The 23,950-nt window shown below is 40.1% G+C and overlaps 1 protein-coding gene across 7 annotated transcripts in view; it reads left to right on the top strand.

Annotated features, from left to right (window-relative positions):
- Nucleotides 1–23,950, top strand: part of ARMH3 (armadillo like helical domain containing 3) — a 166,935-nt gene that overhangs the window by 41,734 nt on the left and 101,251 nt on the right. For all 7 annotated transcript variants that reach the window (XM_004020136.5, XM_012102828.4, XM_027960466.2 and 4 more), the window contains 5 exons: nt 506–564; nt 2,096–2,161; nt 3,383–3,452; nt 4,527–4,587; nt 12,388–12,476. In XM_004020136.5, the coding sequence (XP_004020185.1) occupies nt 506–564; nt 2,096–2,161; nt 3,383–3,452; nt 4,527–4,587; nt 12,388–12,476 (345 nt within the window). The remainder of the gene's footprint in view (nt 1–505; nt 565–2,095; nt 2,162–3,382; nt 3,453–4,526; nt 4,588–12,387; nt 12,477–23,950) is intronic.

The following is a 23,950-nucleotide window of genomic DNA, read 5'->3' as shown; positions in this document are numbered from 1 at the left end:
TTCACATTGTAAGGAGAGCGTGAGCTGGACCCTAGTTTCCAGTTAATTTTTTTCTGGTTCTGCTGCCAGTTTGCTATGAACAGTTATAAAAATGTTCTAGATTTTGTGGTAGATGAGTAAAGATGGTGGTGCTTTAACTAGTGAATGAGGTGGACTTGGAAAAGGAATGGATCTGATTGTCCGGAAGCGAAAGGCTGATATGGAAACAAAGGGCATGGCCCTGATTTGGGCCACAGTTTTAAGGACTGTTACAATAATTGAATGGTTCCCAGGAAGATGTTTAGCTGTCTGTCATACTACCAGAAGACTTAAGAAAAAAAATCTTACGGGAGAATTCTTTTGTCTAGAAGAAAAGCAAGAATTACTTTAGTAAAACCTTGATTTTCATTCATGAATTCTTTAGGGAAAGAAAGTGTGAATGTTCTTTTTGATGATACACATCTTTATTCTCTATAGAAATATGGTCTGGATGATTTAGAGAGAACGATTTATTTTTTCTTTTCAGATGAGCACCGGCTTCACAGTGGCAAACTCTGTCTGATTATCCTTACATGTATTGCAGAGGTAGGTCTCACCAGCCTTCTGGTATGAGCTAATCTCTTACAAAATGCCCTGTTTTCTACCCTTCTCTCCTGTTCCTGTCTCTTGACTTTTAGGGACCTAAAGTTTGGGAGAGAAAATCTTCCCCCTTTATATTATCTCCTCCACTGGAATGGAAGCACCAGTAGGTCCTTTGTCTTCTTCGCCAATGTTTTCTCAGTGTCTGGCACGTAGTAGAGGGTCAGTTAGTATTTACTGCATGACTTCATAATGAATTCATATGATAACTGCTATAATTGAGAACTGGAAGATTCTAGTTCTTAAGAGTTTGGAACTCTAAAGAGACTTACACCGCTTCAGAAAAAAAACAGTCCTGTCCCTTTAAAACTATTTATATTGAATCTTTTGCATTTAGCAAAATGAAAAAAGGAGCTCAGGTTTCTGTGGGGAGAGGTGGAGAGAAAAGCTAAGGGATGGGCATTGGAAACTGAGTAAAGTTGGGTTGATTGTAGTTTGATGAAGAACAAGAACCAGAGGGTAAATAAAGAAGAGAAGATGCAACTTGGGCTTTGGAAAGAGTCACTTTTGGTTGAATTAATTAGGCCTGAACTCACCTTATATCTTGTTGGTAACAGAGGTCTGGCAGAAATTGAGTCAATTTAGAGCTGAATTTATAGTTTCAATCTCCTCCTTCACTTACTCCTCATTCGGATCTTTCCTTTCCCAAGAAAAATAGTTAAGGTGTGGTCCATGTAGAGCACAGATCTCCCTCAGTCTTTCCATTTTTATGTTTGCTGTGGAAAGTTGACCTGCTTTTCACCAGGTTAGGAGTAGCCTAGAAGAGCTGCTTATTAGCAGTGGGCCTGGTGTAATTGCTTTTCAAAAATCTTTCTAAGAAGATAATTAAAGGAGTTGTTTTTCACAAATTGTAGCAGTTCCTAGGAATTGGAGTTTGTAGGCATGTCAGATCTTCAGAAAAGTTGTTGGGAAAGAGCCAAGGGATGTTTATTACTGATTCATTGTGAGAGTCTTTTGATTTTCCATCAGTCTTCAGCAAAGCCAGGGATATACGGGGTCTTGCCTGTTGCCATGCTGCCTGAGTAAGCAGTTTTCTTTTGCTGTGCCAAGCCTGTTCCTGGTGTAGTGCAGACCTTTCTTCTTAATCTCACATCCTTATGTGTAGCCTGCACATGTAACTGGCAGTCCCTATGCTCCTTGGGCAGATGGGAAGGAAGAGAGAATAGGAAAACAGATTCCTCTCAGCATTTGTCTCAAGTGCCTGTGCCTTAATTTTTATTGTTTGTAATTTGCTTTGAGATTTTTGGCCAGTTAGAGGCCTACTGGGAAATTATACTAAAGTGAAACCTCATGGCTTAAGTAGGGCGTGACATAAAGGCTGTAGTCTTCTCCTATTAGCTCTCTAACTGGTCCTTGAAAGGAGTTCTTTTAAGACCTGTAAATCCTTGGACTTTAATAAGAGTATAGATTATAGATAGATTATAAAAGGAGTTTATAGCTCTCTTTCCCTCCTTATCTGTGTTTTTATTTTTATTAGGATCAATATGCCAATGCATTTTTGCATGATGACAACATGAATTTTCGAGTAAACTTACATAGAATGGTAGGTATGACTTTTACTTCTTGTTTTTTCTTAGAGGAATTTTTTTATGTTGGCAGAATTGGAGACGATGACATTGATCTTACTAGAACAGATGTGGGTGGAAATTTATCCTAAAGGGCTCTAGCTTAACTGCTGTTCAGAAGACACATGCCTGTTGTTGGAATTTTTTGTGTGTGTCTTAGAGGTGTTACCTACTCAATAGAGGGTGGAAAGATCCACAGTCGCATACCCATGGCAGTAATATTATTGTAGAATGTATCAGGAAACTTCTCTGGTGGTCCATTTGTTAAGATTCTGTACTTCCACTGCAGGAGGCATGGGTTTGATTCCTGGTCAGGGAACTAAGATCCCGCATGCCACCCAGCATGGCCCAAAACTAACAAACTAAAAATAAGCGAACAAAAAAACCCCAAAAAGGTATATCTTGACATTGAATGTATCAGTAATGTAGATTTCAACAAGGAGACGGGCCTAAGCCTTTTGTTTTCAGAATATACTGTGATTTTTGATTGGGTGATGCTAGATCCTGCTTATTAGATTTATTCATCTGAGAGGTGGGGGAAATGAATATGAAGGATCAAGGAGTTTCCTAAAACTTGGAGGTATGTTCAGAAATAGCACCTTGAGGTTTATATTTAAAACTTCCTTTAAAAAAAGCTTTTCCTTTTTTTTTTGAACTGCTAACTGTTGCTGCCTCTACACAGCCACATTCTCCCTTTTTCTTACTTATTATTTTATCAAAGAAAAATACTAGTGTATCTCTTTTGTTGTCAGTAATGTCACTTGTATAGATAAAATCAAAGCAAAAAAAATAGCTTTCCCCTTATAGTATGCTTCAGTGCCCTGTGGGGCTATGGTCTTGCTGTGAACTGTGTTTTTGTCCCAGGCCTGCATCCATAACTGAGAAGCACTTATATGTCCTCCCTGCCTCACCCAACACCCACCACTTGAAAGAGAAAGGAAAGGTAGCTTCTCTGTAGTAGTGGTTTTATTTTATTATTGTTGTTTCTTCTTTTGGCCAGGCCATGCATTTTATGGGATCCTAGTTCCTTGACCAGGGATTGAACCTGGGCCCCCAGCATTGGAAGCGCAGAATCCTAATCACTGGATCACCAGGGAATTCCCAGTAGTAGTGATGTTATTTGCATGAATAAAAAATGATGGTGAACCATTGGATGTTAGTTCAGATGTCTTATAATCTCATTTCTTATTTGTGTAAAGCCTATGAGACACAGGAAGAAGGCAGCAGACAAGAACCTTCCCTGCCGTCCATTAGTATGTGCAGTACTGGGTGAGTATCATCAAAATGGGCATGTTTCTGAGCCAGTGATAGGTTTTCAAGTTTAAGATAAGGGATAGATCCTATTTGATGTGCTTCCTCCTCAGAGAAGAAGTTACAAGTTGTATTTCTTCCCTGGCCTAAGAAACCATGTTTCTTGTTGAGTTTGATAAAGCAATCCCAGTGAATTTAATGTTCAATTAAAGGGTGCCCTTGTTCAAAGAAAAACTTCTTTCTAGGGAGACAAATATCTAAGCTTGATACATAAATTTGTAAACTTTATTACACCTGATAAAGATCTCAAATTCTTCCCTCCATTTCTTGGTCCAAATTGATATGTCAGTGAGCCAAGAGGCGAAAGTTCAAGGTTTAGACATACAAAACTTCCTCTGAGTAAATTAAGCTGAGAGGAGCTGACAGAGCTGACAGATAGGGGGCTGTATTGCAAGTAATTTTGTCTGCCCAGAATTCTGCATTTTCCTCAGGGGAATGATCTGAACTCTTAATCCCATTTCACTGTAATATTCAGCCCTACTTCCTAAATCTACTTGATTTTAAAAACAATAATTAAGACTATATAGTAAGCTTTTATTGACCTAAACCTCCCCAGTCCATTTTGGTCAATATCTGTCAAGCTGAATGTGATAGGAAGATAAGAAAGACTGATATAGCTTTAGAGTTTGAGTCTCTGGATACACAGATGTGATCTATACCTTTCTCTCTGCTTGCCTCATCACTTGGTTCTCAGAATATTATTTCCCTCTGGCATTTTGCATTAGTGCCATGGTATGAAATATCTGTACAGTGAAATCTCCCTTGTATCTGAGTTTATTGGCAGGTCAAAGTATCCTTCTGAAGTGGAAGGGTAAACTAATTTTCTTGTTACCTTACAAGTGGCAGGTGGTGAAAGTGTTGCAAAAAGTGCCTTATATAAAATAGATTTAAATGCATGTTAATAAAGATGTGGTTAGTTGATGCCACTCAGCATGGGTGTAAGGTATACTGATAAAGTTTTTCTCCCAACTCCAAAGGCAAGCAATGAATTTCATTTCTGATTGATATGATTTTTCTCTTTTTCCCATTCAGACCTGATGGTGGAGTTTATTGTAACACACATGATGAAGGAGTTTCCTATGGATCTTTATGTGTAAGTACCATGGTTCATTTAATGTGTACAAATCTATTTTATAGAATTAAGTGTAAGAAGTTTAATAGTCACAAAATTTTTATGTATACTTCACTTCAGGAAAAGCACATATATATGCAGAGAAGTGTCAGGGAGTGTTTTATGGCCTGGGTTTATACATTTTTCCAGAAAGAGGGGAAAGCACAAACCACATATCTTCATTATCACTTTTAGGCATACTGCATGAAGAATAGGGCTGATATGTTGAAGCAGAGATCATGGGTGACTCTTGTATCCAAACATGGAATACCAGCAACCCACTTAGTCATCCCTAGACCTTGGCATCAAAGGAGTCAGCAGCATTTAGAAGGTAGGGAAAGGCCAGAGAGAAAGATCTTTTGGTTCAGTCTTAGCCTACATTGTACTAGCAACCTAGTCAGGATTCTGCTAGCTAGTTAGATTGTGTATATATAGTGGCCTGGCTGGGAGTCTCCTGCCTCCCGAGGAGATCTGATTGTCTGTCACAATTCTTTACAACCAGTATAACTAGAAACATCTGAAAGTCTTCATATTTTAATAAAGTTTAAGCCTTTAGGCTTTCTCGCTTCTTTGCTCTTTTAGCATTCTTTTCATTAATGCCTAGGAACAGCTGTGCCATGTTAGTGTGATCTCAAGTATATGTATTTTCTTTATTCCTTAAAACACATCTGGATTCAGTCTGACAACAGAATTAGTACCTCCACTTTTTCAAGTAAGAGAGAAGTTTGGTGCACAGCAAGCTTCAGTTCAGTTCAGTTCAGTCGCTCAGTCATGTCTGACTCTTTGCGACCCCATGAATCGCAGCACGCCAGGCCTCCCTGTCCATCACCATCTCCCGGAATTTTTTGCTTATTTTAGACGGGATTGCTGAGCGTCAGTACCTCAAGGATTATATTTGTTTTGCCACAGGCTTTATTTTTACTTAATTATCTTATGTTCTAGTATATAGTTTTTTTTTTCTTTTGTAATATATTATTATAGTCTTAGTTTACTCATTTTCCAAGGAAGGAAACTGAGGCTCTGAAGGTTGGATTATTCTGTTAGTAAGCACCAGTGTCTGGACTTGAACCCAAGTTTTCTTACAGTAAATCCTAAGTTTTCCCACCCCTTGTCAGGTGTATTATCTATTGCTGTGTAACAAGCTACTCCAAAACATAGGGGTATAAAGCAGACATTTATTACTTCATAGTTTCTGTGGCTCAGCGATCCAGTAGCAGTTTTCAGTATAGGGTTTGATAGGCCTCAGTCAGTATATTAGCTTTGAGGTGAGGTGAGGTGAAGTCGCTCAGTCATGTCCAACTCTTTGCAACCCCATGGACTGTAGTCTACCAGGCTCCTCCCTCTATGGGATTCTCCAGGCAAGAGTACTGGAGTGGGTTGCCATTTCCTTCTCCAAGGGATCTTCCTGACCCAGGGATCGAACCCGGGTCTCCTGCATTCCAGGCAGACACTTTAACCTCTAAGCCACCAAGGAAGCCCATGTTAGCTTTACTGGGGCTCTACTGGGGCTGGAGAATTGCTTCAAAGCTCACTTACAAGGTTGTTGGTTCTCAGTTCCTAGCCATGTGGGTTGTTTGACATGACAGCTGACTTTCTCCAAAGCAAGTGATTCAAGAGAGAAAGTAAAGGAGAGTGAGAGCACAAGATGGAAGCCTTAGGGCCTTTTATAACCTAATCTCAAATGACGTACCATTTCTGTTGGTCTCACAGACCAAGCCTAAAGCAGTGTTGGAAGGGACTCCATAAGGATGTGAATCCCAGGAGTTGGGGTCCATTGGGGGCCATCTTGTGGGCTACCATAGTTGCATATATACATTGCATCACCAAGATTCAAGCTCACGTCTGTCTTAGAGACTGTACTCTTTCTTAAGTACTACTATGATAAATGACGAAGAAAAGATTTGTACAGGGTAACTAATACTCACTGGGGCATCAGGGGAGGCTGTCCTTCACCTGAGTAATGAAGAAATAGTAGGCAGGTTTTGTATGCAGAGGAGTGGGGAGCAACACCCCAAGCAGGGGCCCGGCATGTTCAAAAGCTTGGGGACTTGATAGCGTGGCCTACTTTGGAGAATAGAAAGAAATTCAAGAGGATTAGTGTAGGGTGCATGGGGGAAGGACAAGAGAGTAGAAAAAGTGTTACCGGAACTAAGTTGATGATGGGTAACAGTTACGGTGGGGATGACATAGACTGTGTTCAGCACTTAGAGTTATGGATACCTATCTGTCTACCCAAACCCTCACATCCCAGCCAGTGATCCTGATCTTCCCTCTTCCCCCTGGTTCCTGCCATTTTTTTTTTTTTTTGCTTTGCTTTGCTTTCTCAGTTCCTTTTCCACCTGCTTCCTAATTGAATGTCCTGAGGTTAGGGAAGATGGAGAAGATAATGAGGCATCAAGCTGACAGAGGCTAGGCAGAAGGTCCCACCCTCAGGCTGAATTCACTTTCTCCATTACTACCCCTGGGCATATTTCCATATCTGCCTCCCCCACTTCCAGCCCTCTTTCCAGTTTCTGGCATTTGGAGTGTCAAGTCCTTTTTAGGTGAACTTATCTGCTCCCAGCTGGGCACCAGGCCAATGTGCTGCTCTCACTTCTCATTATATACTGCTTTTCAGCAGCATACAGCACAATGAGAAATTGAAAGTAAAATAAATTTCTATCATTTCAGATAAGTTTGTAATCCTCCTGGTGAAATATGAAGCAATATGGAATATGGAAAGACTTAATACTCAAGCCAGAATCTGGGTCAGAAACAAAATAGTTTCATATCTGTGTGTGAATGCTGTAGGTAAAGTAATAATGGAGAAAGGTGCTTATACAGGAAAAAAAAAAAGAAAGTTTTGCCTGGAGCAGTAAGAGGTAGGAAAACCCAACCAATTAATTTCCTTTTCTGGCTGCTACTCTTTGATTCTTGCTGCCAACCCCTACTGCTGGCACAGGATTGGGAGTTAGGGGAAATGGTCTCTGAGGAGAGAAAACTCTCCTTTAAATTACTCCTATGTGGAAAACTTGGACTCTTTCTAAATCAGGAATTCTCAGACCTTTGGGTAGAGACTTCAGTAGACCCCACAAGAAGAGTTTCAAGTTAAAGTGGAACTGTCTTGTGTTGAAATAGGAAACTGCTACATGCATAAAAGAAATGCCCTAAGCTGTCAGTTTGGAGTCATTCACCCAGCATATCTTTAAGATCATAGCAGTTCTTAACATTAGCATTCTGTTTGGTAACTAATATAAGTTACTGAGACCACAAGGCAAATAATGTCCCTTGTTGGGTGGCTTCAGGAAAAGGAACGGAGCCTGGAGTGGATATAAAAAGCCTTTGAACCAGAGGGGGCTGGCACCAGAGTGTGGTAACATAGGTGGTGTCTCACTGCTGCTCCACAGTGGCTCAGTGCTGGGAGGATGTTGTGAACAGAGACAGGGTACAGCTGTCCAGATCTAGGACATGTGAAAAGTGCTGGTGTCCAGGAATGTTCTGTGTGTGGGTGGTCATGCATGGACGGTGGCCAGCCACCCTTGCTGGCTGCAGCACCAGTTTCAGCCCCAGGGAGGGACCTAATGACTATCAGTTTAATGGCAAATTGGTAGAATAGTTTGTATTTTCCTGAGTTAAATCATGGCTCAAACGAGGGCATCCTGTAGCTACTGACAGCTACATCACATGGAAGATCACACACAATTTCTAAAAATCAGCAAATGTTTTGGAAAGTATTAGGAAGATTTACACTACAATTTATATCACTTTGTAAGTGGTTTTGATAGTTTATTTAGAGAATGTGTTAATCGCTCAGTCATGTCCGACTCTTTGTGACCCCATGGACTGTAGCCCATTGGGCTCCTCTATCCATGAAATTCTCCAGGCAAGAATACTGGAGGGGGTTGCCATTCATTTCCTTCTCTGGGGAATCTTCCCAACCCAGGGATCGAACCTGGGTCTCCTGCATTGTAGGCAGATTGTTTTCTGTCTGAGCCACCATTCTGTATTTTCTATACTCTGTTTAGAGAATAAAAGGGAATTATTTAAAAGTTTTGTTATATGTATTTATATATTTATATTTGTCTGGTTTGTAAAATATTTTTAATATATACTGAAGTCTTTTAAGAGAGATCTCTGTCACTTAGTCCTCTTATAAAATTCTGTCTGAAAGTCTCCTGTAAGACCACTTAGAACTATGAGGAATGGAAAGAACAGAGAGATGCGAATAATGAGGCAAGTAGAATAGGCTAGTGAGGTAGCAGTGCGGGCCCATTCCATTATTGGAATTATTTTGAAAACTTGCTAGACTTTAACTTACAAATTTATTTCTCTTCATTTGTGTCTTTGATATGTTGTCAGGCACTTAAACGTCCCTGTGTCTCACTCCATAAAGGGAAGTTTGTCGTGCTTTTGTTGTTGCTGTTGTTGGTGGTGGTGGGGTTGTTGTTGTTTTTTTTTAACCCCTTTTTCTTTTGCCCTCTGCTAAGAGGCCCAAAAAATTAGCTGTCACCATTTTTGCTTGATTTCATGAGCTGTCAGATTGACATTCTACATAATGAGATGATGTCTGCTGAAGTTAGTAGGATCTCAGGATACTCTGTCTCATATTAAAACCCCAGAACCCGAGAGAGTCTTACTCTCACCTCTAGAAGTATTGTCATTCAGCTGAATTTCAACTGAGGCATATTAGATGTGGAGAAGCCACTTTTTGCTGCACCCTTTTGCCTGGCTTATTTCTGTTTTCTTTGCTTAATTCTTTGGTGTCAGAAGAGTTTCGGGAGAAAGAGCCTCTTTATTTGCCTGAAACTAGCAGACTATCTAGATCTAATTTCCAGAACTTAACAGTTTAGTTTGGGTAAGACTTAAGTGCTAGATCTTCATTTGGTTTGCAGTCAGTATTTATGGAACTAATGAAGATAGGTCTGACAGTTTCCTGTGAATCTTTTGGTTTGTGTGATGAGCTTGGAGCTTCAGAAAAATATGTTCTAAGACTTGGGCCTCTTTCCTCCCACCCCCAGTCTACTTTCTGTCTCTATATCTGCCTATTTTGGACATTTTATGTAAATGAAATTATATATTATGTGATCTTTCATAACTGACCTTTTACTTAGCATACTTCCAGGATTTTATCCATGTTACAGTGTTCCTTTTTATGGCCCAGTAATATTCCATTGTTTGGGTGTACAACATCATTTCATTTATCCATTAATTAGTTGACAGACATTTGGGTTGTTCATACCTTTAGCTGTTAGCATTAAAATCTATATTAATTTGGTTTGCAGAAACAGAATCTTGTTGGGGAGTTCCCTGCCAGTCAGTGGTTAAGATTCTACACTTCCACTGCAGGGGGAACGGGCTCTAGCCCTGGTTGGGAAACTAAGAGCCTGCAGCCACACAGGTGCCCGCCCCACACCCCCCCCCAAAAAAAAACACAGAATCTTGTTTTAATGTACCTTTTTAAGGTGAAATTGAACATTATAGGAAAATGTTAACTTTCCATATTTTTCCTCTTTTGGGGGATGGAGGGGTTTGTTGTCCATTTCCTTTGCCCATCTTTCTTATTAGGTGTGTTGTTATTTTTTCTTATCATTTTATATAAACTCATATGTATTAAGCATAATAACCATTTCATGTCATTTGTTGCAAATAATTTCCCATATTTGGCTTTTAATTTTAATCATTACAACTTTTTTAATCAAACAAGGTTTTTATTTTTTCAAATTTACTTTAAAGGCTTTTAAAGAAATGCATTCCTATACACTAATAATGAGAAAGTAGAAAAAGAAATTAAGGAAACAATTCCATTCACCATTGCAATGAAAAGAATAAAATACTTAGGAATATATCTACCTAAAGAAACTGAAGACCTATATATAGAAAACTATAAAACACTGATGAAAGAAATCAAAGAGGACACTAATAGATGGAGAAATATACCATGTTCATGGATTGGAAGAATCAATATAGTGAAAATGAGTATACTACCCAAAGCAATTTACAAATTCAATGCAATCCCTATCAAGCTACCAGCGATATTTTTCACAGAACTAGAACAAATAATTTCAAGATTTGTATGGAAATACAAAAAACCTCGAATAGCCAAAGCAATCTTGAGAAAGAAGAATGGAACTGGAGGAATCAACTTGCCTGACTTCAGGCTCTACTACAAAGCCACAGTCATCAAGACAGTATGGTACTGGCACAGAAGACATATAGATGGCTAACAAACACATGAAAAGATGCTCAACATCACTCATTATTAGAGAAATGCAAATCAAAACCACAATGAGGTACCACTTCACAGAATCGCAGAATGGCTGCGATCCAAAAATCTGCAAGCAATAAATGCTGGAGAGGGTGTGGAGAAAAGGGAGCCCTCCTACACTGTTGGTGGGAATGCGAACTAGTACAACCACTATGGAAAACAGTGTGGAGATTCCTTAAAAAATTGCAAATAGAACTGCCATATGACCCAGCAATCCCACTGCTGGGCATACACACTGAGGAAACCAGAATTGAAAGAGACACGTGTACCCCAGTGTTCATCGCAGCACTGTTTATAATAGCCAGGACATGGAAACAACCTGGATGTCCATCAGCAGATGAATGGATAAGAAAGCTGTGGTACATATACACAATGGAGTATTACTCAGCCATTAAAAAGAATGCATTTGAATCAGTTCTGATGAGATGGATGAAACTGGAGCCAATTATACAGAGTGAAGTAAGCCAGAAAGAAAAACACCAATACAGTATACTAACACATATATATGGAATTTAGGAGGATGGCAATGACGACCCTGTATGCAAGACAGCAAAAAAGACACAGATGTGTATAACGGACTTTTGGACTCAGAGGGAGAAGGAGAGGGTGGGATGATTTGGGAGAATGGCATTCTAACATGTGTACTATCATGTAAGAATTAAATCGCCAGTCTATGTCTGACACAGGATACAGCATGCTTGGGGCTGGTGCATGGGGATGACCCAGAGAGATGTTATGGGGAGGGAGGTGGGAGGGGGGTTCATGTTTGGGAATGCATGTAAGAATTAAAGATTTTAAAATTTGAAAAATAAAAAACTTTAAAAAAAAATAAAAATAAAAATGTCTTTCATTTTTCAGTTTATTTGGAAATATTCTCAAAAGCATTTTTGTTGTTGGGATGTGAATAATGTTTAATAGTCCAGTGATCTAGAATATCACTGCCAGTATAATTTTTGTGATTATAAAAATGTTCTGTTTTTCTGTGTTGTCCAATATGGTAGCCACTAGGCACACGTGACTTCTGAATTCTTGATATGTGTGGTTAGTGCAACCGAAGAACTGAATTGTTAATTTAACCTTTAATGTAAATCAAAATTTAAATATTATTTAAAATTTGATTTACATTAAAAACATATTTAAATAGATCTAAAGTCTTAAGTTCTTTAATTTTACATCTTTGCATCCCATGTTTGCAGTCTCGAATGTAGTCTCATTTTGGTTGATGGTGCATTCTTCCTCTGAGGAAAGATACTCAAGGGAATGGTAAAAGTAGTGCCTAATTGAATACTGACTTAGATGTGGTTATAACTCCCTTTTTCTAGAGATAGAGGAATTAGCACAAATAGCGTTGTGTGTGTTTTGGGGTGGGGTTTTTATCCACGAGAAAGTTGCAGAAGTTCCTTTCTTTCCCATGTGTACAGATTCATATCCAGTGTTGTTTGTGATCTTAGCAAAAGTTGCCTTGTTAAAGAAAGGGTATCTGTGTTGAGTTGCACTGTAACTTTAGACTTATTCCAGTTTTTCTTTTTCTGTTCCAGGCGCTGCATTCAGGTAGTACATAAACTACTTTGCTATCAGAAGAAGTGTAGAGTACGCCTGCATTATACATGGCGGGAGCTCTGGTCAGGTAACTTTCTCTTTTGAATTCATCATCTTTTCCTATATCTTTTATGAGCCCCTATTCCTGGGCATAGGTGAATTTAAAATAGACAATCAAACAAACTTTTTAGTTTGTTTAGGATACTTGTATTTTCAACTCTTCTTTTTGTCATTTCAGCCTTGTTATAATCCAAACATGGCCATGTCACATATATATATATTTTATACTTTCTCTCTTGTTCCTTCTCCCTGTATTTTTTTGTCAGCTGGCAGAAACAATTAAATATTTCTTGAGTTCCATTGATTCTTCCATTGAGGAGTCAGTACAAACTTGGATTCTCTCTTGGTTCCATTTGGTAACAGCATATGGACTATAGGGAGGCTTCTGTGTGTTTCCTGGGGATGAGTAATCTCAGGAGGAATGTCTTAGGGAGAGGGTGTGGGGAGGGGGTGGAGAGATGGGGGAAACCCTGTTCTTTGTGTTATATCTGGCATTATTACTGTTTACAGACAGTGTCAGTTTTACCACTCCCCCTGTGCCAGAGACAAAAACAGCAAATTACAGTGTTTACTTTTGTCTTTGTATCCATTTGGTAGCCCAGTAAAGTCACTGCCACCCCTGTGGGGGGAAAGAGTGGCTCTTCTCTAAGGGTACAATTAATACTGGCTTGCCACCCCTTGCTTTAGTGCATCTAAATTGGAGGTTTCAGAAAAGCAGAGGAGACATGTTTCCTGAGGCATTTGCTTGTTGATAGGTCCTGTGGCTTTTGTGACCTGATAGTACAATAAAATCTTCTCCAGATGATTATAGTGGTAAATTGTTGCCCCACCCTTGGGAGAGCTTCTCTGTATTCTGAGCAGAGAAGTGTATGTGAGTGTCAGAGGCTTTGGGAGAAACGGGCCAGTAACCCCACCCCTGCCCATGGAATTCATCTCACTTGTTGTGACACATGGTATCCTCCCAACCCAATTTGGCTTTCTAAATTTAGTCCTTCATAATGGGAAGTAGAGATCTTTAATTAATGGATTAGCAAATTTGCAGTTACTGCCTATGGTGGTGAAGGGGGAGTAGGATAATAACGCTAAGTGGCAATAGTGGCATTTTGATATTTTAGGAGAAGAGAATGATTATGTGAGAGTTCAAAATTGAGAGAATGTCAGAAAAGCTAAAGAGAGATCAAAAGATTGAAATGACTAAAGTTGGAATTTCTTAGGTTGGAACAATTCTTTTTAATATAAAGGACTATTTGGTTGCCTGTGCATTAGTTGTATGATTAATTAGTTGTATGGTTAATTTAAAAATTTAGAATTAAAGAGAAAACACAAAAATGATGCAAATCTCTGGACATTAGTGTAACAAGTACAGATGGTTTGTGTCTATAACTGGGATGAAGTTACACATTGTAGTACTAAAGAGTTGATGGTAGTAGTTATTTCACCTGCTTTTGATTCTCTTCTGGTTTTGTTTTCTCTTTTATTCTATCACCTCTATTTTCTCTCCTAGCTCTCCTTCCTCTTGCCCTGGAAGCTCTCTGGCTTTTCTCCTATCCTTGTCATCAGTTGTCCTCTTCCTCATTTTCTCCTCTTGTGTTTTCTTTTCCATTGCCTTCTCCTGTTCACCCTCAGCTGTCTTCCTCAGTCCTAGGGTTCTGTAACCTCTTACTCCCTTGCATTCTGTCCTTTGTGCTGCTGTTGTCATACGTTTACCTTTTATGTATTTTATAAACCCCAAAATGCATTTCCATCATTTTGATTTAAAGAGGCAATTATCTTTTAAAGAGATTTTAAAAGTCTTTTATATTTATCTTTTCTGGATCTTAGCTTTCCCTATTCTGGTGAGAAACTGTGAAGCAAGAGACCAGTCTTTATCCTGTATTGACTTTATTTCTTTGTGTACTTTATGTCATGTTTAGCTCTGTGTATAATTATTTGCGATCTCAGGACTGATTGACATGCTAAGGCCCTTGATAGGTTGAGAGGAGGTGTATATGAGTGTCATTCTTGAGGCTTGGATGGCTGCTTGTTCCAGGCATAGGCATTTGTACTGGAGTTCTCTGCCAGGTGAGATTAGCTCCTTTTCTAGGTAGACTGGGTGAGCCCTTCTGGAACGTGACTCCCTGTGTTCATACATGGAGTATATATAGTGAGATGCAGAGCAGCAGGTATTAAGGAAAGCTGCAAAATACTTGACTACATCTGATGCATCAGAGCCTGTAATAATGTATAATATTGTAATCAGTGAATATAAATGTGTCTATGGTGGATCCACCCACTCCTTGGCTGGTAATACCCTTCATATGTCAGTTTGCCCATGTTTTCATTCTTTCTTTGCCTTCTAGACGTATAGATTTGAGGGAGGTATGTGAAACTCATCATGGCAAATACGCTTATGTATACAGAAGCTTGCCCATATATGTGCTGCAAACTTCAGTTTAATTTTACTTACACATAAAACTGGTAAGGCATGTGTTGTTAGGTCAGACACATGAGAGACCTCAGGTGCCCAGGAAGCATGGATGGCAAGTGCCTTTTATTATTTGGAATGAGAGTGTTTAGTCTCACTGCACTTTGAGTGGTTATTTTTATTCTTACACTGTTTGACTACCTCTTTCTTATTGGGGAAGTAGCCAGGGATCCCCCTCCAAATTCCTATATGGAGTTTTCAGGTTTGGTTTTATGATAAGGAGGAGCCAGCTATGTTAGTTCGGGCTTTAATCCTGCCTGATATGTTGGTTTTACTGATGTAATCCCTGACCTACTCACTGCTGCCGTGGTCTATTTATATGATGCCTGTCACCATGGTATCTGAATATATGTGGAAATATATTTAGGCTAACCTCAACTTGAATATAGAAAGGAAAAAGTCTTGTCTTTCTCATTACCCTATTTTCAGCAGTCACTGTTTTCCACCAAGTTATGGGAAGTTCAAAAGCTCTCCTCTGACCTCTAGGCTACGCAGACTTCCTATTTTGAGTAAAAGATTAAGTCTTAAAATGCTCCTCTGATAAAGATAGAAAACTGAGTTTTAGGGTGAGATCCTAGTGAAATAGTTCTTTGCTTTTGAGAATGTAATGAAAGATATCTTTGCATCCAGAAAAATGTCCATTTGCACGTAGATGTTGCATATAATTTCAGAGAGTTTATAGACCTTCTTCTGAAGCCCATCCATGATCCAATGTTAAGCATCTTAGTCTTTCCATGACAGATTCATGTTGATATATGGCAGAAACCAGCACAACATTGTAAAAGAAATTATCCTCCAATTAAAAATAAATGTAAAAAAATTTAAAGAAAAATCAAATACAAGCCAAAAAAAGTCTCAAGTTGGAATCCAAAGGGGGTGAGGGGAAGAATCTCTGTCTTAATTTTCGCGATTGGCCTTCCAGTTCTGTCTTCAGAAACATCTTTATATTTGGTTAGATAGTTTTTCTTTATTTACTGATTGTATTGCATTCCTCCTGGGAACTTTGGTTTTATCTCTGAACTTGAGACTAAAGACCAATGTTGGTCACTATGATTGGTTTCCTGTTATTCTCACAGATCTTTGGGCTTCTGTTTTAGCATATCACATTGTTATGCTGTGTTTGCACATGACTGTACAATGATTTGCTTAAATTATCTGTTTTTCCTCTTAAAAAAAAATTCCTGGAGGGCAGGGCCTGAGTTTTAATCATTGATTTATTCCCAGAGCACTGCTGCTGCTGCTAAGTCACTTCAGTCATGTCCGACTCTGTGTGACCCCATAGATGGCAGCCCACCAGGCTCCCCCGTCCCTGGGATTCTCCAGGCAAGAACACTGGAGTGGGGTGCCATTGCCTTCTTGTAACAGGGGCTCAGAAAACATTTGAGTGAATAAATAAATGGATGAATGGGTATGTCGAATTTCCATTGATGATGAGTCAGCATTCTCTTAAGGCAGCATTATGTTGTGTTTGGACTTCAAAAAAAATAGTATTAGAATATTTGTTTTCATGTGTCCTTTGAGCTGACTTCATCACCTTTTTATTTGAATTGTTGGTATGAAAGGGAGTGGTGGATAATTTCTCTTTCCTTTGTCACTTTCTTCCTTACCTCCAGACACATGGATTGCTTTTAACCAAGTGAAAATGGAAACTTAGTTTCTAAGCCATTAAGCAAGGAATGGGCAGAATGTTTACAGAGAAGCATATAGTTGTTGGAGAGGGAAATACTTGAACAGAGAACTTCATGGAGTCAGCTTATTTTACTTCCATTGCAGGCAGAAGGGGCATTGGGGAGCCAGCCTGATTTTAAATAGTGTAGCTTTCCACAGTCTGAAAACAGGTTGATTTAAAGACAGGTTTATGTTGGCATTTTATATTTGGCATATATCTGTGGATCACGGTCCTTCTTACCCTTTCACTCTGCCACTTATCTGGGTGATAAGTCATTATTTTTATCACCATTTGTTGGGGAGTGTATAGAAGGATAAGTGACTTGCTAAGGATCATGGAAACCAGAGACTAAATAGTCATGATCAGAACTTAGAGTTCCTGACTCCTATGCTCAGAAGCAGATCACTAGGCAACATTTGCCTCTCTGCAGGAAGAGAGGCCCCCAAAGCCCCCAAAACAATCTGTTCAGCTTCACTGTGCTAAATAGCATCCAAAGCATTCACAGCTTTGTGAAAAAGAGAGAAATTGTACTTGGCCTGACCTTTCAGATACCTACTGGGAAAAATAGAAAACTCAGAGAGTGTCACAGCTTTCTGGATCCAGCTGGCACACTCATCACTGACAGAAGTTTGTGGCTTCATGGTTAGGTATACCTTGAGACTGGGAATTGAGAGCTTTCATTGCATGCTTATTATACTGTAGGTGTTATATAGGCTTGGAAGTTTTCAGGAGAAAGACTGACCTGAGCTGTAGATACAGCTGGCAGTTCTTGTATGGGTATAGCTTTGACAGTTTGCTAGCCCCTCCTGATTTGGGGAAACTATCCTTTGAGTTTTTAATTGTCTGCTTCGTTTAGTTTGGTTACTTTTTTAAACTTTGTATTTTGGTATAGTTATAGACTCACAGGAAGTTGCAAAAATAGTACAGAGAGTTTTTGTACCCTTCACCCAGATTCCTCCAATGGTGACATCTTACATAACTACGATATTGCTGCTTTAAGTTTGGAAGAGAGTATGCAGGTGGGGAAGAACATAGCAGTAAACAGCTAGAGTATGTGGCAAGAGGAATTTTGGCAGCTGCTATTGCTATTTTGTTCTCAAAATTGCTTTTTAAATTGTTCTTCTTTTTTTCCCCAAATTTTCTCTGATTTAGGGGAATCTGTTACAAGATGTATTCTAGGCTTGATGTGCCTAATTAAGACTGCTCTAACTTCCATGTGAAAAAATATGGAGGCTTCTTTCTTCTGTGGATAATCAGTTCTTCTTAAAGTTAGAATGTTCTAATGTGGGAGCATTTGAAGGTGTTTCTCTCTTTTCATAATTTTGTTATGGAAGATCCTGTATAGTAGTGTACGAAGCCCCAGGGCAGACAAAGAATGCCAGGAAACCTTTTTTCCCTTCAAATCACATTTGGCTAAATCTAAAATTTATACTATTTTGAATCTTTCTCTTAGAATCTTGGCAGAAGCAAAAGATAAGAATTTCTAACAAGTTTAGCCTGTTAGAAGGAGAAAAAGATTCCCACCTAAAAGAGTGAGAAATCTCTGTTCTTTTCTCTGCACAAAAAGGCACTTCCCATCCAGAGAAATGTCAACTCTCGTAGGCCCATTAGCATCTTGTCAACTAAAAAAGGCAGAGGAAAGAGTAGTTGTGCTTTTGGTATGCTGCCTGTACTGGTTGTGTAGGAAAGTGTCATTTGATTTCATAAGGTATCATCATTCCCTAGATCTTGAGTGAGCAGGACAAGTCTCTTAGTGTTTTTTCCCTCATTTGAGCAGAAAGTAAAGTTCTTGGTTATACATCAGATGGCTCCACTGAGACATGGTCTCATTAACTGAGATTTCTTCAAGGGTGATTTTGACTCTTTTTCATTTGGGCAGTGCTGGAAAAAATCAGTAGGTGTCTAGGGCCCTAGAAGAGGATGGTGGCCTCTAAGCATGCTTAGTTAGAAGCAGCTGCACAGAATGTGTATGGGATCTTGCATTGCTCCATATGGGAGCAATGGGAACTTTCACATAATAACTTGCTTTCACGGTAAGGAGGGTGGGTGGTAACTGTGAGGACTGCAGTGTCCCCAAGTAAATGGGGAATTGGAGATAGTTGAGAATTTTATTTTCTTTTTTGGCAGATACACTTCAGTTGCAAGGAAAATGGTAAGACAGAATCTAATTTCCATTTAAAGAAAGGATTTGTTCTTTTCTCCAGTTCATCTAGGACATAGAGCCTTTAGACAGCACAGGTTGTTGACATACCGACTTTTTATTGTGCTAAAATACAGATAACATAAAATCTACTATCTTAACCATTTTTAAGTGTATGTTCAGTGGTACTAAATACATTCACACTGTAATGTAGGCATCACCACTGTCGTTCCCCATAACTCTTCATCTTCTAAAACTGAACCTCTTCCCTTTTCTCCTCAGTTCAGTTCAGTTCAGTTCAGTTGCATAGGCGTGTCCGTCTCTTTGCTACCCCATGAATTGCAGCACGCCAGGCCTCCCTGTCCATCACCAACTCCCAGAGTTCACTCAGACTCATGTCCATCAAGTCAGTGATGCCATCCAGCCATCTCATCCTCTGTCATCCCCTTCTCCTCCTGCCCCCAATCCCTCCCAGCATCACAGTCTTTTCCAATGAGTCAACTCTTCGCATGAGGTGGCCAGAGTACTGGAGTTTCAGCTTTAGCATCATTCCTTCCAAAGAAATCCCAGGGTTGATCTCCTTCAGAATGGACTGGTTGGATCTCCTTGCAGTCCAAGGGACTCTCAAGAGCCTTCTCCAACACCACAGTTCAAATGCATCAATTCTTCGGCGCTCAGCCTTCTTCACAGTCCAACTCTCACATCCATACATGACCACTGGAAAAATCATCGCCTTGACTAGACAGACCTTTGTTGGCAAAGTAATGTCTCTGCTTTTAAATATGCTATCTAGGTTGGTTATAACTTTTCTTCCAAGGAGTAAGCGTCTTTTAATTTCATGGCTGCAGTCACCATCTGCAGTGATTTTGGAGCCCAAAAAAATAACGTCTGACACTGTTTCCACTGTTTCCCATCTATTTCCCATGAAGTGATGGGACCAGATGCCATGATCTTCGTTTTCTGAATGTTGAGCATTAAGCCAACTTTTTCACTCTCCTCTTTCACTTTCATCAAGAAGCTTTTTAGTTCTTCACTTTCTGCCATAAGGGCAGTGTCATCTGCATATCTGAGGTTATTGATATTTCTCCCGGCAATCTTGATTCCAGCTTATGTTTCTTCCAGTCCAGCATTTCTCATGATGTACTCTGCATAGAAGTTAAATAAGCAGGGTGACAATATACAGCCTTGACGTACTCCTTTTCCTATTTGGAACCAGTCTGTTGTTCCATGTCCAGTTCTAACTGTTGCTTCCTGACCTGCATACAGATTTCTCAAGAGGCAGGTCAGGTGGTCTGTATTCCCATCTCTCTCAGAATTTTCCACAGTTGATTGTGATCCACACAGTCAAAGGCTTTGGCATAGTCAATAAAGCAGAAATAGATGTTTTCCTGGAACTCTCTTGCTTTTTCCATGATCCAGCGGATGTTGGCAATTTGATCTCTGGTTCCTCTGCCTTTTCTAAAACCAGCTTGAACATCAGGAAGTTCACGGTTCACGTATTCCTGAAGCCTGGCTTGGAGAATGTTGAGCATTACTTTACTAGTGTGTAAGATGAGTGAAATTGTGTGGTAGTTTGAGCATTCTTTGGCATTGCCTTTCTTTGGGATTGGAATGAAAACTGACCTTTTCCAGTCCTGTGGCCACTGCTGAGTTTTCCAAATTTGCTGGCATATTGAGTGCAGCACTTTGAGAGCATCATCTTTCAGGATTTGAAATAGCTCAACTGAAATTCCATCACCTCCACTAGCTTTGTTCATAGTGATGCTTTCTAAGGCCCACTTGACTTCACATTCCAGAATGTCTGGCTCTAGATGAGTGATCACACCATCATGATTATTCAGGTCATGAAGATCTTTTTTGTACAGTTCTTCTGTGTATTCTTGCCACCTGTTCTTAATATCTTCTGCTTCTGTTAGGTCCAAACCATTTCGATCCTTTATCGAGCCCATCTTTGCATGAAATATTCTCTTTGTATCTCTAATTTTCTTGAAGAGATCTCTGGTCTTTCCCATTCTGTTGTTTTCCTCTATTTCTTTGCATTGATCGCTAAAGAAGGCTGTCTTATCTCTTCTTGCTATTCTTTGGAACTCTGCATTCAGATGCTTATATCTTTCCTTTTCTCCTTTGTTTTTCACTTCTCTTCTTTTCACAGCTATTTGTAAGGCCTCCTCAGACAGCCATTTTGGTTTATTGCTTTTCTTTTCCATGGGGTAGTCTTGATCCCTGTCTCCTGTACAGTGTCACGAACCTCATTCCATAGTTCATCAGGCACTCTATCTATCAGATCTAGACCCTTAAATCTATTTCTCACTTCCATTGTATAATCATAAGGGATTTGACTTAGGTCATACCTGAATGGTCTAGCGGTTTTCCCTACTTTCTTCAATTTAAGTATGAATTTAGTAATAAGGAGTTCATGATCTGAGCCACAGTCAGCTCCTGGTCTTGTGTTTGCTGACTGTATAGAGCTTCTCCATCTTTGGCTGCAAAGAATGTAATCAATCTGATATTGGTGTTGACCATCTGGTGATGTCCATGTGTAGAGTCTTCTCTTGTGTTGTTGAAAGAGGGTGTTTGCTATGACCAGTGCGTTCTCTTGGCAAAACTCTATTAGTCTTTGCCCTGCTTCGTTCTGCATTCCAAGGCCAAATTTACCTGTTACTCCAGGTATTTCTTGACTTCCTACTTTTGCATTCCAGTCCCCTATAATGAAAAGGACATCTCTTTTGGGTGTTCTAAAAGATCTTGTAACCGCTCAACTTCAGCTTCTTCAGCATTACTGGTTGCGGCATAGACTTGGATTAATGTGATATTGAATGGTTTGCCTTGGAAACGAACAGAGATCATTCTGTTGTTTTTGAGATTGCATCCAAGAACTGCATTTCGGACTCTTTTGTTGACCATGATGGCTACTCCTTTTCTTCTGAGGGATTCCTGCCCGCATTAGTAGATATAATGGTCATCTGAGTTAAATTCACCCATTCCAGTCCATTTTAGTTCACTGATTCCTAGAATGTGACGTTCAGTCTTGCCATATTTTGTTTGACCACTTCCAATTTGTCTTGATTCATGGACCTGACATTCCAGGTTCCTATGCAGTATTGCTCTTTACAGCATTGGACCTTGCTTCTATCACCAGTCACATCCACAGCTGGGTATTGTTTTTGCTTTGGTTCCATCCCTTCATTCTTTCTGGAGTTATTTCTCCACTCATCTCCAGTAGCATATTGGGCACCTACTGACCTGGGAGTTCCTCTTTCAGTATCCTATCCTTTTGCCTTTTCACATTATTCATGGGGTTCTCAAGGCAAGAATACTCAAGTGGTTTACCATTCCCTTCTCCAGTGGACCACATTCTGTCAGACCTCTCCACCATGATCCGCCCTTCCTGAGTTGCCCTGCAGGCATGGCTTAGTTTCATTGAGTTAGACAAGGCTGAGGTCCTAGTGTGATTAGATTGACTAGTTTTCTGTGAGTATGGTTTCAGTGTATCTGCCCTCTGATGCCCTCTTGCAACACCTACTATCTTACTTGGGTTTCTCTTACCTTGGGCATAGGGTATCTCTTCACGGATGCTCCAGCAAAGCACAGCCACTGCTCCTTGCCTTGAATGAGGGGTATCTCCTCACTGCTGCCCTTCCTGACCTTCAACGTGGGATAGCTCCTCTAGGCCCTCCTGTTGCCCGCGCAGCCACCACTCCTTGGACGTGGGGTGGCTCCTTCCTGCCGTGGCCCTGGCCTCGGGCACGGGGTGGCTCCTTCCGCCGCTGCCCCTGACCTCGGAGGCAGGGTAGCTACTCCCGGCCTCCGCCCCTGACCTCGGATGTGGAGTAGCTCCTCTTGGCCGCCGCCATTCGGCATGGGGTCCTCCCAGCTTCTACCCCTGACCTCGGACGTGGGGTAGCTCCTCTTGGCCGTGCTTAGTGTGCCGGTCGCAGCCACCTGCGCTTAGTGCCTTTTCCCTGGCAACCACCAGTCTATCTTCTTTCTTTATGATTTTGGCTACTCTAAGTACTCCATGCAAGTGGAATGATTCAGTATTTGTCTTTTTCTGACCTGACTTATTTTACTTACAGTATCCTGAAGGTTCAATAAATCAGATTCCCCCCTTCTTGCAGAGTTATATATTTTTTGTTATTATTTTTGTTTATTTTTATTAATATATTTATTCTGGCTGCGTTGCATGGCTGTGGGGTCTTAGTTCCCTAACTAAGGTATGAGCCAGGACCCTCAACAGTGAAAGCCCAGAGTGCTAACTATTGGACCACCAGGGAATTCACTGTTATTTTTGTTTTTGACTGTAGGCTGTGTCTATGCTGAGGATCAGCCTGAGGTGTGAACTTAGTCTTTTCTTAGATCTTTTCTGAGCTTTTTTCTTGGGCATGTCCAGTCACTCTCTAATTTTCCTTGAATATGAAGTTGTTTCTGAATGTCCTAGTTTTTTTTTTTTTTTGGTTGTTTCTGAATGCTCTTCTTGATTAATGTTTTTATTGTCCTAGTATTTACCTTTTCTCTTTAGATTGAAGCATAGTTGATTTACAGTGTTATGTTAGATTCCACTGTACAGCAAAGTGACTCAATTATACATATGTATTTATTTTTCCATTATGGTTTATCTCAGTATATTGAATATAGTTTCCTGTGCTATACATTAGGATCTTCTTATTTATCCATTCTGTATGTAATAGTTGGCACATGCTAACCCCAAACTCCCAATCTATCCCTCCCTCTCTCACCCTCCCTTAGCAACCACAAGTCTGTTCTCTTGGTTTGTGAGTCTGTTTCTTAAATAATGTTCATTTGTGTTGAATGTCCTGGTTTTTACTGTCTGGCTCCTGAAAGAGGAAAAGCAAAAAATGAAGGTTGGGGAAAAAGGGACACTGGCCCTTTAAGCCTAGGTGTCACTCATCTCTCGGGGGGGACAGGCTTGTAACAGTGAAGGGAAGTGCAACAAAAATGGCTGCCCACCTCTTTGTCTGCATCTCTGTGATCAGAAGCAGCAATCAGTGATCATAGCACAGATCCCCAGTATTTGGAAGTTACAGCCCTTATTGCCATATCTGGGAGCTGGTCCACCCCAGCTCCTACAAGCTGTGTGCAAGCTGCTCTAGAAACAGGTGCACAGTTGCTTACCACAGGCCTGGGATTGGGGATAGGTAGCTGCTAGTAAATTGACCAAAGTGAACCAAATTTACCATCCAAATTTTCCTGTAGAAGTTTCAAACCTTC

The sequence above is a fragment of the Ovis aries genome, chromosome 22 (assembly GCF_016772045.2).
Source record: "Ovis aries strain OAR_USU_Benz2616 breed Rambouillet chromosome 22, ARS-UI_Ramb_v3.0, whole genome shotgun sequence".
NCBI lineage: Eukaryota > Metazoa > Chordata > Mammalia > Artiodactyla > Bovidae > Ovis > Ovis aries.
The sequence above is the reverse complement of the archived record's forward strand: the minus strand, read 5'-3'. Positions and strand labels throughout refer to the sequence as shown.